This window comes from Trachurus trachurus, assembly GCF_905171665.1.
Source record: "Trachurus trachurus genome assembly, chromosome: 14".
NCBI classification, from domain to species: Eukaryota; Metazoa; Chordata; class Actinopteri; order Carangiformes; family Carangidae; genus Trachurus; species Trachurus trachurus.
The window spans coordinates 7,945,415-7,965,349 of NC_139903.1; the positions used below are offsets into that span (position 1 = coordinate 7,945,415).

Genomic DNA, 19,935 nt, shown 5'->3' on the forward strand with positions numbered 1-19,935 from the left:
TTCCGCGTGACAGGCGGAGATACTGTCCACTATACTAACGAGGAAGGCGAAAAGTACAGTAAGACATGTACAGTCCAATTCTGTCACTGCTGATCTACTGATCGATCGATTATTCAACGAGTGGATTGGAAAAGAACGATTTTCACCTCCTGACCTGAACGTTTCAACGTCTGAACTTTCGTTGGACGCGCACTTGGATGAAATTAAACCAAATCTTCTTCTTTTTTTTTTATTATAGGTCAATATTTTTGCAGTGTAACTTGATACTACAGAAACACAAGTAGTGTTTAACGAGCTTTATTCAACCAAAGCATTTAAAACATTTGCAAATAATATTTTTTTTTAAAAAAGGACAAATTTGCTAAAATAAATACTACTCACTGCAGAGTCTGTCCTGCCTCAGGTCTATTAATTAACGTGTTGAAACCATGGATGTATTATATTAACTGGTTGAAACCGGTTGAAACGTGCCTCTGAGCAGAGATGGAGCAGGTCGGACAAGACAAAAATTGGCTGTCAAGTTGTTGTCGGTGCAGACCGGGGAAGAGTCAACGGAGGACGGCATCGCTCTGCAGCCTAGTACGGTTAGTAGCAGCAGCAGCAGCAGCAGCAGAAGTTTCAGTCGTCATGTCAATTAGCTGGGTAGTCCTATAGAAATATTATGTGAGTGATACTCAGAGAGGCTTTGAACACGTTAATGAACAAAGAATCTCAAAAAACTTGCAATACATTTTTTGTTTGTCTTAATGTTCAACTAAGTAATTTTCATGGTGATATCTAAAGGTAAAAATGTTATCCTATTCACGTTATATTTTTGATTCTTCGGGGGCTTTTTTTCCTTCAGGACATGCTGAGGATACAAAATCAGTTGCGTTTGCTTCTGTTGCAATTTGTTCAACCTTTTTTCATAAAATGACTGGACTAATAGGCCCGACTTACGTTTGACATTTTGTTGTTGTTGTTAAAATTGTTAGTTGTTGGTAAAATATATCGGATGATCACTTTCTTCGATGCTGGCGCTGCTCTCTCACTCTTCACCCTGTATTTGTAAGGGAGTCACTCTTACCAAAATGTGGAAACAGCGCCCCCAAAACCCGCTTGTGGCCAAAAATATATTACATCCGTAGTGATAAGAACTACCATAGAGAATTAATGATAAAAGTTAAGAGAGTTAAGCTCTACTGTTCCTGGTCCTCGACAGCAGGTTGGCAGTAAATGCTCTTTATTAGGGTTAGTTAGGGTTTGTCATAAAACAGAGGGGGAAAAAAAAAAAAGTTCTCCCCGTCGGGGAATCGAACCCCGGTCTTCCGCGTGACAGGCGGAGATACTGTCCACTATACTAACGAGGAAGGGATGAAACAAGCAACTGCAATTACCCTTTTAAACACTAGGCGGCACAATTTTGAAATCATTTTTATTTAATTATATATATACGGTAATTAGGTATTTTATTTTTGTTTATGTGTTTTTTATTTTTATTTGTTATTATTAATCATAGGAAATATTACGAATCATACCGAATTTTTAATCTGACCTGTCAACTGAGGTGATTGAGATGATTCATTCATTAATGATTCATCTGATCCTGGCTGCGAAGTTAGTAGGGGGTAATTTTGACCTCACGGTGGCGCTGTTGGCCCGTGGATTACAGGTTAGTGGTTGTAGTGACATATTTGACAGCAGCAGCTGGGCTGTGTAAAATAACACTGTAAACATAAAACACACACCAGTCTGTTCACTCTAAGGGCAGATAATGCAGTATTACCTCATTCATAATGCAACACACACGTGATTAAACTTTCCTGCTGCCTGGTTTCTTTTAATTCTTTTAAACTAATGTCATGCTCCTCTAGAGTTAGGCCCAATCCCATTTCTCTTTTTTACCCCTACCCCTTCCCCTACCCCTTGCCCCTCGCCCCTTGAAACGGAGCTACAAGGGGTAGGGGTAGAAAGTCAACCCCTCCGAATTGGGACACCCCTTCAACAATCACATACGTCATCACGTAGTCTCACTGGCTTTAACGTAAGCTGATGCAGCGGGCTTTTGCCAGAAATCAAATAGCGTGTTCCATATAACTTAATAAAATAAGATAAAACTTAATGCAGACTGATCGGTTCATTGTAAAACATTTATTTACTGATGTAAATGTGGTGATTTCTGTACACAGAGCCCAGAGGCAGCGCTGCCTGCTCCTCTGACTGGTACACACATGAAGCTTCACTTTTCATCCAAATAAACTAATGCTACTGCCACAATTGTCAGATTTCATCAATGAGACCAACATTTAAATGCTGAAAAGAATTTAACATGCTGGTGGTAAACCTCTAAAAACCCGCGGATAAGTTAATTAACGACCGCCTTCTCTCCCGGCGGGACCGGGACGAGGACGTAATTTGGCCGGTGGAGCAGCGCTGCAGACCGGCTGCTGTCTCTGTGAGGAGCCGCTCCTCCTGGAGCTTCACTTCTCCGAAAAATCGTCGGAGCAAACTTCTAACCCGCCGTCATTTGGATAAACTAACCGCACATTTGGGACCTAAACAGTTACTTTCTCGCAAGAAAAAATATTAAAACTTAATAAAGTGACGTAATAACCGCGCTACAGTGAGAAATAAAACAGCTTTTCGTTTTACAGCCACCGCTGCCGGCTGCCGCAAGATGCATTCTGGGAAACTTTCATACCCCTCCGTTTAGTGTGCCTCTGAAAAATCTCCGTTTGGAGGGCTATGTAGCCCTACCACTTCCCCCTACCCCTCTGTCCTAACGGGGATTGGGACACCCCTACCCCTACACGTGAACGCGCAAAACGGAGGGGTAGGGGTAAGTGGTAGGGCCAAGGGGTGAAATGGGATTGGGCCTTAATGCCATGCTCTTTGGCCTCAATGGAAGGAAATCAATGACAACATTTCATGAAGTTAATATTTAACTGTGTCTGTAAATGCACAACATCTGATCTCAATTCAACACTTTTCTGTCTCTCACAGCAGGAATCTCACAGCTGACCTCCTCCTCTTTTCTTTGAACAACTGAAATGTCTTTAAATGGGAGAGTCGCTGTGGTGACCGGAGCAGCACTGGGAATAGGAAAAGCAATAACGGAGATACTAATGCAAAATGGTGCCAAGGTGAAAGTATTGCCTGCTGTTATGCTATGCAACAACACTGTCATGACATGTTGTGTGTTTTGCTGCACAATAGCTTGTACCATGTTCTAGCTGTTGACAAACCTTCACCTGGCTGTTACAGGTAATGATCCTGGATGTGAATGAAATCACAGGGAAGAGTTTGAAGTCAGCCCTCGACAAACAGTATGGACCAGAACGAAGCGCGTTCCTGAAGTGTGATGTTGAGTCTGAGGAGCAGGTCAAAGGTGAGATAAAGAGATGTTAGAAAAATGATCTTCAGGAAAAACACATTTATAAATAACTACAGCAGTGTTAGAACCATTTTGTATATTGCGGATAAGGTGATAAATAATTTTGATTTGTTGTATTTATCCTGATTTCATATATTGAGGTTATACGAATGCCTATTAGTTAATAATAACTGCTCTCTTCTTATTGGCTGAGATGTGTGTAACGTGATATGTGCGTACTTTTGTTTAGTTGTCAGTATGGAGATGAGGAGAGCATACTAGTTTTTTCATGATTATTGCCCTTTTTGGGATTGCTGCACAGTTTTTATTTTGTTGTAACTTGAAGAAAGGTTTCAATAAACCCTCGTAAGAAAGAACTGTGGAGTTTTGTGGCTTAAGACAAATGTGTCAACTACATTCTCGCGCTCCATAGTTTTAGTGTGCGTTTAAAAAAGTAAAAAGAGATGGAGCTACACTAACAAACAGTAATACATTGTCTTATTGGTGCCCTAACCCTAACCCTAATGAGGACCAGTGAACTCTTTTTTGAGGACCAGTGAACTCTTTTTTTTTAGATAAGACAATCTCAGTATAATAGAGGTTTTGTACCGGTGTGTGTGTTTGCTGCAGTAACATAAAACATTAACCAACTTCTTTTGCAGAATATGAGATGTTAACATTTAACTCGTATTTTCTGCTGTAAAGCTGTCTTTCAGAAAACTGTAGAAACCTTTGGAGGGATAGACATCGTGTGCAACAATGCCGGCATCCTGAACGAGGGCGAGTGGGAGAAAACTGTCTCTATAAACCTTGTAAGGATTTACAATGATTTTATCTCTGGCAACAACTGGCACAACTCCACAATATAACTTTCTGATCTAGAGCGGTGTTATCAGGGTGACCTACCTGGCTCTGCAGCACATGAACAAGCTGACTGGAGGTCAGGGAGGAATTATCATCAATACAGCATCCTTGGCAGGTATGAATGACCCACAATGCATTGAGGCACGTGCACAGAGACAGGTTTATAAATGTTGTGTGCATTCATTTTCACTGCATCAATGAAAGACCTGTGCTGTAGAGACTTATGAATAGTTTTTCAAACAAGGCTCTGAGGTAAAAGTATGTATTTATGCTCAACATTTCATTTTTGTGTACAAACTGCACACTTTACAACTACCAACACTGTTTATAATTTTTATTCTGTTCTTGTAAATAACTGTATATAGCCTACTCGTGAAATAATTTGGCACATAACTGTACTGAATGTCTCTATCTCTATCTTTGTTTTTTATGTTTGTTTTTTATTGTTTTATATTTCTATATTTGCATATTTTTCTACTTTTTCTTACCTTGTAGGCTACAATGCTACTGTAACAACCAAATTTTTCAAGTGTGGGATAAATAAACGGTCTTATGACGTGCATTTATAAGTTTTTCCTTTGCAACAAGAAACATGGTGGAAGAGAAATATCTCAGTCAGTGTCACAGGCGGAAGATTTAATGAAATATTAAAGGAGAAACTGCTGCATTAAGTCTTGACAGACTCTGTTAGGACTGAACTGATATGTCCCACATTTGCAGGTCTCGGCCCACTACCCAGCTGTCCCGTCTATACCGCCACGAAGCATGGAGTGATTGGCTTCACTCGAGCTATGGCAGTAAGGATGGTTTTCTTAAAATTAATTAATTCGTTCATTCTATTGCTTGCAGTTTCCATTGTGCCTCTTTGGACACTATTTGCATGTGTGAATCTGTTTATCAGGCTGCTTCAGCCGCCTCAGGCTACGGTGTACGCTTCAACGCCTTCTGCCCAGGTTTCGTGCAAACTGACCTCTTCTCCAACATTTTCAACCGACTGGGACAATTCTCCCAACTGGCTGGTGCAACTAATCAACTGGTGGAACAGTTTGGGATGTTAAAGTGAGTCTTTGCACAAAGCTTCAACTCTTGTGTTGTGTAAACCAATGTGTCCGTGCATGTTCACTGATATCACTGTACGTTTTTTTGTTTCAGTGTGTCTGAGGTGGCTGAGCGCGTCCTTGAGCTGCTAACAGACGAAACAAAGAACGGCGAGGCGCTGCTCATCCTTCCCAATATGAAGAAATACGTGACCTTTCCTTCATTTGTCTAGCAGCTCTGAAGCATGTATCATCACAGCTGCAGATACTCTCAATGCTTTAATGAACAAAAATTGTGTAAAAAAGTGCTTTGTGTACTTGTGCATAATACTATGTTCATTATAAATGTATTTGTTCACAAACATCATGGTGTCAATGGTTTTTGCCTTGTTCTTTTACACATTGTATGAAAAGCAGAATTACACGGAGGTGAAAAAAACACAATAACATTTTTAGATGTGTCTTTTAGGTTTCATTTGTGTTATTAAAGGTTTCAGAACAGAGGAAACCATGGCAGAAGTGAAGAAGTTTGTAGTTTTCTGGCGGTTGACAACCAGCAAGAAGTGCATTACTAAAAGAGGAAGTACGAGTGCTGATACAGCAGCTGCTCTGCTCTGATTGGTCAAGGGTGTCTCAACGCAGAACAGACAGATGTTTTTTTAAAGGTAGGGTTGGAGATCTTACTCTGGAGCATTTTTTACTGAATTGCTTGAAATCCTCTTCACACCTCGATAGCAACCAAATAATTGAATGCTTTTTCACAAAAATGAAAAAAAGTCAGGTACCTGTGGGACGGACAATCCTGTAAAAACAGCATCCAATCATCTTGAATGCCACGTTCAAGTCAGTTGGACCGTGATGTGTCAATCAAGCTGCTGTCTCTGTGTGACCAATGTTGTTCTGTGACCTGCCCTGAGTAGGCTTCGAACGACGATGCTAACCGTTTCGCCAAGAGGTCAATGACCACTTGGCAAGTGGGTTAGCACATTTTTTATGGGCGAGTGAGTGCATCCTTGCATCCAGTCAAAAAGGCCCCGCCCTCAGTCCTTCACAGCTTTATTTCTTAATAAAAGTGTAAACAGGTGCGATATCAGTCATTAGAGACCAAAAACAGGCAGCAACATGCTTATTTATAAACTTGTTTATTTGTAAAGTTGGACATTTTGAAATGGGAATCTGTGGTAATCAAACCAGAAAATGAACAGTACAGAAACAGTAAACAAACTCTGAATCACAGACTCACAGAAGAAACTTCTCAGCCAATTACTCATTTTTGGAGTATGTAAGTAAAAAGGTACAAAAAGGTTATAAATGGTGCCATGAGCATGAAGCAGATCCTGGACCGTGACCACTCAGATCCATTTCTTTGAGACAATACCAGTGATGATTCCTGCCCACAGTGGCTGGTCGAAGTACAGGTAAATGGTCACACCAAACAGGATGAGGAACAGGACGAGGGCAGCGATGTTGATATTACGGGCAGTAGCGCCATAATGAGTAGCGCTGCGAAAGTCTCCCATAGTTTTACTGTCTCTGGCCTGGAGGGAACAGAGTTCAGTGAGTCAGTCTGAAGAGATGGGACATACAGAGAGGGTAACAAACTCTGTGTTTTCATGAGTGACTCACCTTGAAGGAGAAGATGACCGCAGCGAGGCCGAGGCAACAGGGGGGGAAGTACAAGAAGCTGAGCAGGGACCAGATGATGTGGTCTCTTGGCGGGCGCTCCCTGGGCATGTTGACGGTGGTGTAGGGAACCATTGGAGGTCCTGGGGGCTGTGTGGGCAGCGTTTCACCCCCCTTCAGTGGAAAAGCCTCAACTGTGTAACTTGGAGGATCCATTGGCTCAGCTGGATAGAGAGGCGGAGTCAGTTAGTGATGTCACTGTGGGACCTGTAGAGCTGCATGACCTGATGAAGTCACACCATGGTGTGGCTTCATTAGAGGTTCAGTCTGCTAAACACACCACACTAACTGGTAAGCAGCTAGCCCAACCTGCTAACTGCAGTTGGAGACAACTACACAATGCTAACTGGTGAACAGCTAGCATTTACCTGTGTGAGTGTTGGACAGAGACTGAAGCCCTGCTATCTGCTACCAGACCATGATCAAGTCGACCATGGACCTTTGGCCAACGGGCTCTGGTACCAATACACCTATAAGCAACCTTGTGTTTGAACATGGTGGCCAAACTTAAGTCCAGTAACAAAGCACTACTTTGATTCAAATCCAGGGGGCTGCTCTTCCAGGTTTCTCCACCCTTGCCCACAGCATTATTAGGGATTTCCGGGGTGAAGCTCCTTCAAGGACACCACCCAGAGTCGCTGTTTGGGGCATAAGCAAATACAACATTCATGGCCTTCCCCATCAAAAACCTTATCCACATGGAGGGGACCCTCTCATTGGGAGAACTCCAACACTAACTTGTTCTCAGTCCTCAGTACCAGTGCACCAAACACTAGGGTACCAAATTCCGTAGCTACTTTTATTTTTACTAACCAAATTCCAACCAAAGTACCAGGTATTAAGTCAAACGGACATTTGTGTCAGCCGTTTTATACCGGTACCAGTTCCCAGGAACCAAGTATCAGTACCGTATTGGTTCAAATGTGAAAGTTACCGATCCCTCAGCCCAGTGCACTGGTACATGAAACATGGTTCAGTCCGAAACTTCACAGGTAAGATTTCATGCATGATAAAATACCGTAGTTCCTGCCACCGTGACACGTTGACACACTCAAATGGTGTGAAAACCATTTACTTCCCCCATCTACACACCAGCTACCCATCACGTGTCTTTCCTGCCCTACGTTATAGTTGAACGCAAACATTATGATATGGCTCTTTACTTACAGGAAACCAACACCAACCGAAAACCACAGAAGAATAAGACCAGACTCATGCCTGTTTTGGCTGATTAATAAGAGTCAGGAGGAGTTTTTTTTTCCAATAGTAACAATTAGAGTTATTTATTTTGTAGTTTCATGTACGTTTGTTTTCAGTTGTCTCCTCTGTAACTCATCAGCTGTACATTTATCTTACGTAATAACAAACATTTTAGAGATTAAATATGTCGTCCCAGTGCTGGAGAAACACACTCACTCATATTGCTGTTTATTTCATCCTTCATAATAATAATAATAATAATAATAATAATAATTATAACTTTGTTTGTATTGCACATTTCATACAATAATTGCATCTCAAAGTGCTTCACAATAAAAAAAATTGACATTAAAAGAACACAAGAACATTAAAAAAAACATGACAAGAAAAGAAAAAAGAAAATATGATCTTGCCCCATACTTTCACTTCTTCTCGGTTGAGGTAAATGGTTACACAATAAGAGCAGAGAAAGAAATCAAACAGGAATGGAGCATTGTTATGGCCCCATTTGGGTTTCTCAGACCAAATCTCTCTCCAAACTGGTCCCAATCCTCCATCATGAAGGACCAGACCAACCCTGACCCAGACCCCCTCCTCATAGCCAGAGGGCTGCAGAGCACGAGAGCCAGGACAACAACGCCCAAGCTTCTTTCCATTGACAAACTCACTGACTCATTAACTAAACCGTCCTAAAACACAAAAACCTGAGGCTGAACAGTGCACATGTGTGTATTGTTTGAGTGTGTGTAGGTTACCTGTGAGTCCGAAGAAGCAGAGGAAGAAAATGATCTGAGGCAGTTATTTCAGCAGTGAAATTTTCCACAGTTTTATCAGATGGGGGCACGGCTTCAGAGAACTACTCCTGTTGCAACATACAGAAGAGCAAACAAATAGTTTTCAGCTAAAGGCTGAGGGAGGGGGGATGAGTCTGAGATGAAGGCACTTGATAGGACAGAGACGTGTTATTTAAGTTTCAGTTTTACCATTTCTTGTGTCATGTAATTATTGTTCGTAAATAATGTGTTGACTAATTCTTTTGTTACAAAGCTCCTGAATAGGAAAATAAAAATGTAATGCACATAATGTCAAGACTGGTGTCAGAACCCAAATGCACAACCCAAAGGAAGCAACACAAAGTAGCAAAAGAAATGAGAAAACCTGACAAGGACACGAGCGCCGGGCATGGAGAAGTCACTGGTTCACTAAACAAGAGGAACTGGCACAGAACAAAGGCAGACACAGGAAACAATCAGGGCGGGGAAGACATTCCAGCAGGGGAACACAAGAGGAAGGGGCAAGTCACCTGAAACGAGAGGAGAGGTAAATTACAAAATAAAACAGGAAATCACAAGACAAGAGCGGAGTCTCTGGGCATGACATATAAGAGTAAAAAGAAGACTAAAGGAAAGTGTAGATCAAATAGTTTGAAAAATACAATTTTATGAAAAATAATACTACTACCAATGGTACAGTAACTTCTGCACATTGACTCAAGGCCTATGTATAGGCAAAACAAAACTCCAACTGTTTTCTGATAAATATTACTAAATAACTAAATAATACGATAGTATTATTGTAAGACAATGCATATTTTAGGAATACTATGCTTATTGAGACAAAAATCTAAAGTTTATCAGTGAAATTTAATTTGTTTTTAATATGTTGCAACCGTCCCTGATCCGTGTTGCAACTGACCGCAGGTTTGGGGGTGGGGGCTATAGATGGGAGGTGGCATGGTATTGCTCCATAAGGGGGGGAGGATACACTGCTCGTGATTGCAGAGCTCCACCTTCAGGGGCTGGACAATGACCAACCATTAGACATTAAAACAGAACTGGACTTTGACGACTTTAATGAAATATGTGACTCAGAATTACATAGAAAAGTGTTAAACTTACTTATTGTTGATTTAATGTGGACTTAGCCGGTGCATATTCTCATTTGCCCAGGTCATAGTATTTCAAAGGAGGTTAAATCGAAAGCAACTGGACTTAGTTATTTGTCTAGACAAATAACTAAGTCCAGTTGCTTTCGATTTAACCTCCTTTGAAAAAAATAAAATAAAAAAAATGTGGACTTACTGTGCATTCACACCAAAAGCTTCCAAATCTTCAAAAACCCCGGAAGTCATTCATTTTCAATGAGAGCCCGGCGACCTGAGTGAAAGCCTCAACTGCCATCAGCCACGCGTCCAAAGCATCCAAAGCTTCCAAAGCGTAACCAGACGAGAAGTTGAGTCTCGGTTAAAGCAGTAGGCTACTTAAGAACTTTTGATTTTGGTTGAGTTTGGCGGCGCCAGTGGCCCAAAGCGGTAGTGTTTTGCCTGAAGGAAGACTCCATTTCGCATGAGCACCAGCGTGTAGCGCCGTAACATCCTGATCTCCCGGTGCATGGAAATTAACAGAAGACGTCCAAACTAAGTTTCTGTTACCAGCGGATCATTTCACAGTAAACACACATACACAATCCGACGGAAAGGTGCCGCATTGCCTGCTCCCTCCTCGTCGTGACTCGCGAAAGTGAAAGTGAAACTTAAGTAAGAACTGGGTTCCTACCATGCTCCTCAAAGCTGCTTAGTGCCAGTGAAGGCGATACAGACCATAATGATACAGACCCCCTCAGGCCATGACAGAGGTGTCATTCAATATGTTGTAAGTCGATGTACCATCACAAAAGTTATGAAAATATTATATGAAGGCTGAAAAGTTCATTAGTGTTGGTTTAACTTTATGGTTATTGGCTACTCCTAACTATAGGGATTATGGCAATGGGCCAATTTGCCAAAGTGTTGAACTATCCCTTTAAGTTTTCAAAACATCTTATGTTGCAAGGAAGAGTTGCAAGTTGCAAGTATGACATGTCTTGTGAGTACTCTCCATTGTGCTTTAATACTGATGATTTTCTCTGTTCGGGGAGCTCCTCTCTCATGACTCTGCTGTGGGAGATTCTGTGCACGACTTGAATAAAGAGACATTGGCTTCAAGAAACTGAGCATGGTGATTTTTTAATCAAATCTAAACGAGGCTGCTCTCTCTCTCTCTGACAGCTGCCCACTTGTTTATATCTGATAAGCTCCGCCTGGCTCCATCTAGTGGCCGAATTAAGAATTTGGATTTGCGATAATGCTCCTTTAAGTTTTCACTCAATATTATGCTCTTGAACTGAAGAATTATTTTGAGACGGGACTTCTCGTAGGCGCCGAAATATGTTAATCGTCCTCCATTCACAACAGTGTACTGCCCACATCTTGGTGCAGCAGAGTACTTTCTACTGCAGATATTATACTTAGTGGCCATTTGTACCTCATACAACCCCACTTTAAAAAAAAAACTGAAATATCCCTTCAAGGGCACAATGATTAAATAACTATGGCTTGCATACTTTCTTGTCAGTTAGCACATCTTGCTCGAAGACAGTCACAAACGCCCCACTCTCAGTCCTTCATACCTTTACTTGTTAATAAAAGTGTAAACAGATGAGTCATCAGTCAAAAGAGACCAAAAACAGTGGCAATGTGTTTATTTATAAACGTATTTATTTGTGCTGTAAAGTTGGACATTTTAAAATGGGAACCTGTGGTGACCAACTCAACACTGGATTCACACTCTAGGGGTCAAACCAGAAAATGAACAGTACAGAAACCGTCTGCTCAGACTCTGAATCACAGACTTACAGAAGAAACTTCTCAGCCAATTACTTATTTTTGGAGTGTGCAAGTAAAAAGGTGCAAAAGGTTATAAATGGTGCCATGAACATGAAGCAGATCCTGGACCATGACCACTCAGATCCATTTACTTGAGACAATATTAAAAGTGACTCCTGCCCAAATTGGCTGGTAGAAGTACAGAGAAATGATCACCACGACCAGGATGAGGAACAGGACGAGGGCAGCGATGTTGATATTACGGGCAGTAGCGCCGTAGCGATCGGCGCTGCGAAAGTCTCCCGTCATCTTACTGTCTCTGGCCTGGAGGGAACAGAGTTCATTGAATCAGTCTGAAGGACACTGGAGATGTATGGAGATGGAAACAAACTCTGTGTTTTCATGAGTGACTCACCTTGAAAGAGTAGATGACCGCAGCAAGGCCGAGGCAACAGGGGGGGAAGTACAAGAAGCTGAACAGGGACCAGATGATGTGGTCTCTTGGCGGGCGCTCCCTGGACATGTTGACGGTGGTGTAGGGAACCATTGGAGGTCCTGGGGGCTGTGTGGGCAGCGTTTCACCCCCCTTCAGTGGAAAAGCCTCACCTGTGTAACTTGGAGGATCCATTGGCTCAGCTGGATAGAGAGGCGGAGTCAGTTAGTGATGTCACTGTTGAAGTGTGGGACCTTATGAATGGTGTGGCCTCATTAGAGGTTCAGTCTGCTAAACACACCACACTATATGCAGCTAGCCCAACCTGCTAACTGCAGTTGGAGACAACTACACAATACTAACTGAGTGTTGGACAGAGACTAAAGCCCTGGTTCTCCTTTCTAAACTGCCAAATGGTTTTTGCAATACTACTTGAGTCCACATGAAAATCCTCTTTCATAGCCTCTCCTTTCTATTCTTTCTACTCCTGAGGTTTCACTTCTGCAACCGCTGCAGCCGTCCTGGAAACTCAGACCATGATCAAGTCAACCATCAACCTTTGGCCAACGGGCTCTGGTACCAAGTAGCTACCAAGTAGGCTACACCTATGAGCAACCTTGTGTTTGAACCTGGTGGCCAAACTGTGCTCACACAGAAGTCCAGTAACAAAGCACTACTCTGGTTCAAATCCAGGAGGCTGTTCCTCCCAATCATGTCCTTGAGGTTCTTCCATCCTTGCCCACATGTGTCCCCCAGCATTATTAGGGGTTTCCCGGGTGAAGCCTCTTCAAGGACAACACCCAGAACCACTGTTTTGAGTATAAATAAACACAACATTCATGGCCTTCCCCTTAAAAACCCTTACCATGGAGGGGACCCTCTCATTGGGAGAACTCCAACACTAACTTGTTCTCAGTCCTCAGTACCAGTGCACCAAACACTAGGTCCAGTTAGGGATGGGTACCGAATTCCGTACTTTTATTTTTACCAACCAAATTCCAACCAAAGTACCAGGTATCGATTCATGTGAAGTCAAACGGACATTTTGGTACCTGAATGCACCTTTGCGCGACGTCTGTCAGCCATTTTATACTGGTACCGGTTCCCAGGAACCAAGTATCCTTCCCAGGTCTGACTCCACTTCTCACACATGGTCCAATCATTCAGGGTTTGGGAATTGCTCTTAGTCTGGCTCATCCCCTAGAACCAATTTGCCCTGGGAAACCCTACCAGGGGCCAATGCTCCGATGTTGGTTCACATTAAGAACCTGCAGTATCAGTGACTGCTGAGATCAAATTTGAGCTTAGCTGTTCAACTTTTATATATTTAGGATGTTATTCTGTTACTGTACAGTCTTTTCCCTTTCCCCTCATTTATTTAGACAAGGCTATGCCCACCTTATGCACAAGTGAAAGAAACATGGTTTCATTTTTATGCTGACGACACTCAGCTGTACCTGCCTGTAAATGCCACTGACCCTGGGAAGTTGAGTGTTTTATTAGACTGTATCACTGCTGTCAAAAACTGGATGTCGCAAAACTTTCTTCAGCTGAACGACAACAAAACTGAGGTTCTTGTTTTTGGCCTCCAGCAGATGACTAAGCAAATACTGTCATCTGCTGGGCCGCTAGTGGATGCCATCAAACCCTCTACTGAAAACCTTGGGGCCTGGTTTGATGGCAATTTAAGTTTTGAAAAACACACAACTAAACTTGTACAGTCTTGCTTTTATTATCTCAGAAATATTTCAAAGATTAGATCGTTTTTATCTTTTAAAGACACAGAAATGATTTTACATGCTTTTATTTAATCACGTCTGGATTATTGCAACAGTCTTTTTACCTGTCTTAATCAAAAATCCCTGGACAGGCTTCAGTCAGTGCAGAATTCTGCCGCCAGGCTTTTAACTAGAACCAGGAAACGCGAGCATATCACGCCTGTTTTAAGCCTACTGGCTACCAGTACGTTTTAGGATTGATTTTAAAATTTTATTGATTACTTTTAAAGCACTCAACGGTTTTAGTCCTGCATACATTGCTGACCATTTATCTCTGCACATTTCTGCCCGCACTCTGCGATCCTCAAATAAAGGTTTTTTAGCTGTCCCTGGGGCCCGACTGACGACAAAAGGGGAAAAATCATTCTCAGTCCGGCCCCCAAGGCTTTGGAATGATCTGCCGGGGGACATTAGGTCAGCTTCATCAATAGCTTGTTTTAAATCTCTCAAAACTTACTTCTATCGGAAAGCCTTCCCTGAATTTATCTGATTTTATTTGATGTCACCTAATTGTCACTTTGTAACATTTGTTTTGAAAAGTGCTATATAAATAAAGTTTATTATTATTATGGTTCAGTCCGAAACGTCAGAGGTAAGATTTAATACATGGTAAAATACTGTAGTTCCTGCCACCGTGACACGTTGACACATGTGAAAACTATGTACTTCCCCCATCTACACACCAGCTACCCATCACGTGTCTTTCCTGCCCTACATAATAGTTGAACACAAAATTATGATATAGCTCCAACCACAGAAGAATAAGAACAGACTCCTGTGTGAGTGCCTGTTTTGGCTGATTGATCAGAGTCAGGAGGTTTTTTTTTTTTTGTCCAATAGTAACAATTAGAGTGATGTATTTTGTAGTTTCATGTAGCTATGTTTAACGCATAATATACCTTCATAATAATAATCATAATAATAATTATAGTAACTTTGTATTGCACATTTCATACAATAATTGCAGCTCAAAGTGCTTCACAGTAAAAAAAAAAAAAAAAAAAAAAAAAAAAAAAAAAAAGTGACATTAAAAGAACACAATAACATTAAAAAAAACATGACAAGAAAAGAAAAAAGAAAATATTATCTTGCCCTATAGCATACTTTCATTTCTACTCAGTTGAGTTAGTGGTTACACAGTAAGAGCAGGGAAAGTAATCAAACTGTAATTTATATGGAGCATTTGGGTTTCTCAGACCAAATCTCTCTCCAAACTGGTCCCAATCCTCCATCATGAAGGACCAGACCCACCCTGACCCAGACCCCCTCCTCATAGCCAGAGGGCTGCAGAGCATAAGAGCCAGGACAACAACGTCTAAGCTTCTTTCCATTGACAAACTCACTGACTCATTAACTAAACCATCCTAAAACACAAAAACCAGAGGCTGCTGAACAGTGCACATGTGTGTGTTGTTTGAGTGTGTGTAAGTTACCTGTGAGTCCGAAGAAGCAGAGGAAGAAAATGATCTGATCGACAATTATTTCAGCAGTGAAATTTTCTACAACTTTATCAGAGGAGGCGCGGCTTCAGAGAACTACTAAACTGTCATAACATACAAAGGAAAGTTGAGGGAGGGGGGATGAGTCTGAGATGAAGGCACTTGATAGGACAGAGACGTGTTACGGTATTTAAGTTTCAGTTTTACTTTTTCTTGTGTCATGTGATTATTGTTCGTAAATAATGTGTTGACTTTATAGACTTTATAGATTCCTTTAACTGTTTGTTCACGTAAAGCAGCACTAATTCTTTTGTTACAAAGCTCCTGAATAGGAAAATAAAAATTGAATGCATATAAGAGCTGCCCTTCACTGTTTACCTGTGAGTTTTAGAATTGATTTTTAAAAATTTTGCTGCTCATTTTTAAAGCTTAGAGCTGATAGGCCAATTGATCCAGCACGTCGCGAAGCCTACCTGTGAGTGAGTAGGTTAGTTCCAGATAAACTAACTTTTTTCCAACTGGCTGATAAAAAAAAAAATACTGAGTGTTCATTTAACCATGACCATATGTCCTTCTTGCAGGAAAGATAGTGGAGGTATGCAAACAGTTTTGAGTGGTTAAGTTTCAAAAACATCTTCCTTGCAACGTAAGAGATAACCTGGCCGTTGCTAGGCAGTATGATGTGTCTTATATGAGTAGCCTACTCTCCATTGTGCTTAAATACTAATGACTTTCTCTGTTGGGGGAGCTCCTCTCTCATGACTCTGACCTTTTGTATGAATGAATCCAGTTTATATCACTGTTTTGTTGACTATCAAATGACATATGGTTAAAGCAGAAGTGAGTGATCCGGTCGTTTTCGCTAATGCTGCGTTCCAGGCAGGCTTTTGAAATCATAAATTACAGCTTCAAGTCACAACTTACGACTTTGTAGCGTTCCAGGCAACCCACTCGTGTTTTTCCGACCTGTTTTACCGGTGAAAGTCACTATAACGGCCACTCGTAACTTCCGACCCGTGAAATCGTACCAGTACGTCTTTTTGTACAGTCTATGTACCAGATCGAACTGGTACGACTTCACGGTCGGAAAAATACGAGTTTCCTTGAACGCACCATAACAGTCCTCGTCCCTACGTCGCCACATTCACGGCGTTCCTTGGCTGCACACACAGCCCTGCATGCCGTTCTCTCTCCTCATTGGATAAAAACTGTAGGATACGATAAATGTTTTCTCCTCGACTCAGAGCAGAGCAGAGTGACTGACAGACCCGTGATTCAGACCAAACACTCTATGTAAGTGATTGCTGTCGGAAGATATAACTATTTAAGACTTATATTAACACAAATATATCACTCACTTCTGCTTTAAAGCAGAAGTGAGTGATATATTTTTATATATTTATTTAACACAAATATATCACTCACTTCTGTCACTCACTCTATCACTCACTTCTGCTTTAAAGCAGAAGTGAGTGATATATTTGTGTTAATATAAGTCTTAAATAGTTATATCTTCCGACAGCAATCACTTACATAGAGTGTTTGGTCTGAATCACGGGTCTCTCAGTCACTCTGCTCTGCTCTGAGTCGAGGAGAAAACATTTATCGTATCCTACAGTTTTTATCCAATGAGGAGAGAGAACGGCATGCAGGGCTGTGTGTGCAGCCAAGGAACGCCGTGAATGTGGCGACGTAGGGACGAGGACTGTTATGGTGCGTTCAAGGAAACTCGTATTTTTCCGACCGTGAAGTCGTACCAGTTCGATCTGGTACATAGACTGTACAAAAAGACGTACTGGTACGATTTCACGGGTCGGAAGTTACGAGTGGCCGTTATAGTGACTTTCACCGGTAAAACAGGTCGGAAAAACACGAGTGGGTTGCCTGGAACGCTACAAAGTCGTAAGTTGTGACTTGAAGCTGTAATTTATGATTTCAAAAGCCTGCCTGGAACGCAGCATTAGCGAAAACGACCGGATCACTCACTTCTGCTTTAATCAACTGTTGTGCCAAAGCAAATTGATTCAGGTAGAAAAACTTATATGATACATGATGATAAACTACCAACACATAAAACCATGTGATGATGCTAGCTGAAAATTAGCCAATTTAATAAATCCATGAGTGAGACATGAGAACACCACACACAAAGATTTACACTATAATCTCGTCCCCCAAGCCAGAAATCTTGCGTGATCAAACATGATCTGTAGCCACACTGTTTTGTTATGCTATGTGCTCTTCAGTCAGCTCGCTTAATATTGGTTACATTAAATTTTAGTCACATTCCACTTTGTCGGCTCCCCCCACATACAAGAGGACTTTTGATCAAAATGGTCACATTGTCAGGTCTTACAATCTGACCCCCAGACAATCTAACTGGTTCTATCTGTCATTTAAATGTTAATTAAAACATTTTGTGTTGTATTTGATTTTGTTCTTGAGTTACTTTGTGTTTAGAAAAAAAAAATGCTTAATTGACCAATCCCCATGATGCTGTTACTAGTCCGACATTAGTTTTGGGAAGTGTGGTTGTCAAGCTAGCTGTCAGGATTCTAACTGTTTCAGAGTGGAAAAGGTAAGTGGATCAGTTTACCCCATTGATTTCTCTGGTTTGTCTCAGTTTACCCCTGAGCTGGGGTAACATCCTGATCTCCCGGTGCATGGAAATTAACAGAAGACGTCCAAACTAAGTTTCTGTTACCATAAGTTTCTGTTATCATTTCACAGTAAACACACATCCGACGGAAAGGTGCCGCATTGCCTGCTCCCTCATCGTCGTGACTCGCGAAAGTGAAAGTGAAACTTAAGTGAGAGCCGGGTTCCTACCATGCTCCTCAAAGCTGCTTAGTGCCAGTGAAGGCGATACAGACCCCCTCAGGCCATGACAGATGTTAGAATAAAATGTAACATATTGAGAGTCACTCTTCTTAGTTGACCTTTAGTTGATCTTTGAAGGTGTGAAACCAGTGACGGAGGATATGAAACTTGCTATCTTGCGCAATGCATATTTTGTATAACCTGCTTGTGTGTACTCAATAAAAGGAAGCTGCAAACTGGGGAGCGTTGGAGTTAGCAGAGAACACTCAGGAGAAGTGTTGCGCTCCCCTAGCTAGTAAAAAGCCACAATTGTGTTTGTCTCAGTCTGTTCAGTGATCCAACGGTGAACGAACGGGGTATTTCTACCCAACAACAGAGGTGTCATTCAACCTGTTGTAAGTCGATGTACCATCACAAAAGTTATGAAAATATTATATGAAGGCTGAAAAGTTCCTTAGTGTTGGTTTAACTTTATGGTTATATTGGCTACTCCTAACTATAGGGATTATGGCAATGGGCCAATTTGCCAAAATGTTGAACTATCCCTTTAAGTTTTGAAAACATCTTATGTTGTAAGGAAGACTTGCAAGTTGCAAGTATGACATGTCTTGTGAGTACTCTCCATTGTGCTTTAATACTGATGATTTTCTCTGTTATGGGAGCTCCTCTCTCGTGACTCTGCTGTGGGAGATTCTGTGCACGACTTGAATAAAGAGAGACGGCCCTAGTTTGGTGGCGCAGCGCAGGTGGCGCAAGGTAGCGCAGCCGGTGTAATGCAAGTTTCGACCAGCGCAGCCTAGTGCAAGGTCAGATTGGCAGATTGGCAGATCACGCTGCGCTGAGATAGTTGTGGCCGCGCAGCAGGGGGAGGCGTCACAGATTCAGCTTGGCGCAGTGGAAGTTTCGTGCGAAAATGTCCCGCCGAGGGTGCGCTGAAAGCTCGCCACCTCAAACCAGGTCTAGTCTCAGCGCAGGGCGAAGCGCAGCAGGTGCAGTGGAAGTTTGGCTGCCAGGTGTCACCAAGACCTCACAGGCAGGTTTCCACAGTTCCAAGCATTTCAATGCAATAAATATCCACAATAACCACTATTTAATGCAACTAATGGAATCAACACGTGGATTTATATCTATATAGATTGTCCCGTCACATCTGACGTCAGATCAAAGGCTGTCGGCACGCGTAATGGAAACTCCACCTGAATTAACACAGCAGGGACGAACTGGCACTGAAAAGCAGCTGTGGATGTCCCAAGAGCAGGACTGAGGGTGGAGGATGACGCTGCCGTGTTGAGATACGCACTGTGCCTTTGTGATGATCCGCTTTATTTATTTATTTACTTATTAATTTATTAGCGGGCGAGCGACTGCGTCGTCACGCAGCCATAATGAAAAACAAAACACAAATCATCATCTCTCTTAGCCGACCACAACAGCCTCTGTATCAGATAGTCAGTATATAGCCTATACTCAGCATCTCTCATCACAGAAAAAAAAAGAGAGACGGACAGACAGACAGAGAGAGAGAGAGAGAGAGAGAGAGAGAGAGAGAGAGAGAGAGAGAGAGTCCTTCACGCTGATATCATCCCTGTTACGCATGGTGTTTGTTTATGTTGTGATTAGTGTACACTACACTACAACAATGACCAACCATTAGACATTAAAACAGAACTGGACTTTGACGACTTT

General features: G+C 41.9%; 3 protein-coding genes across 3 annotated transcripts; 1 reads left to right on the forward strand and 2 right to left on the reverse strand.

Annotated features, from left to right (window-relative positions):
• Positions 1–2,943: 2,943 nt before the first annotated feature.
• LOC310996784 (15-hydroxyprostaglandin dehydrogenase [NAD(+)]-like) lies at positions 2,944–5,611 on the forward strand. The gene is made up of 7 exons (XM_083986257.1): positions 2,944–3,122; positions 3,244–3,367; positions 4,058–4,164; positions 4,235–4,331; positions 4,937–5,013; positions 5,118–5,275; positions 5,369–5,611. Exons 1-7 carry the CDS (start codon positions 3,030–3,032, stop codon positions 5,484–5,486), a joined length of 774 nt encoding a protein of 257 aa, XP_083842383.1. The 5' UTR covers positions 2,944–3,029; the 3' UTR covers positions 5,487–5,611.
• Positions 5,612–6,399: 788 nt separating this feature from the next.
• LOC310996627 (dispanin subfamily A member 2b-like) lies at positions 6,400–9,014 on the reverse strand. Its single transcript, XM_083986057.1, has 3 exons — positions 8,892–9,014; positions 6,880–7,100; positions 6,400–6,791 (listed from the first exon to the last, which is right to left on the reverse strand). Exons 2-3 carry the CDS (start codon positions 7,090–7,092, stop codon positions 6,606–6,608), a joined length of 399 nt encoding a protein of 132 aa, XP_083842183.1. The 5' UTR covers positions 7,093–7,100; positions 8,892–9,014; the 3' UTR covers positions 6,400–6,605.
• A 2,903-nt stretch (positions 9,015–11,917) lies between these two features.
• Positions 11,918–13,364, reverse strand: LOC310997338 (dispanin subfamily A member 2b-like; the record flags this gene model as incomplete). Its single annotated transcript, XM_083987013.1, has 3 exons — positions 11,918–12,103; positions 12,195–12,415; positions 13,265–13,364. 3 exons carry the CDS (start codon positions 13,362–13,364, stop codon positions 11,918–11,920), a joined length of 507 nt encoding a protein of 168 aa, XP_083843139.1.
• Positions 13,365–19,935: the final 6,571 nt, after the last annotated feature.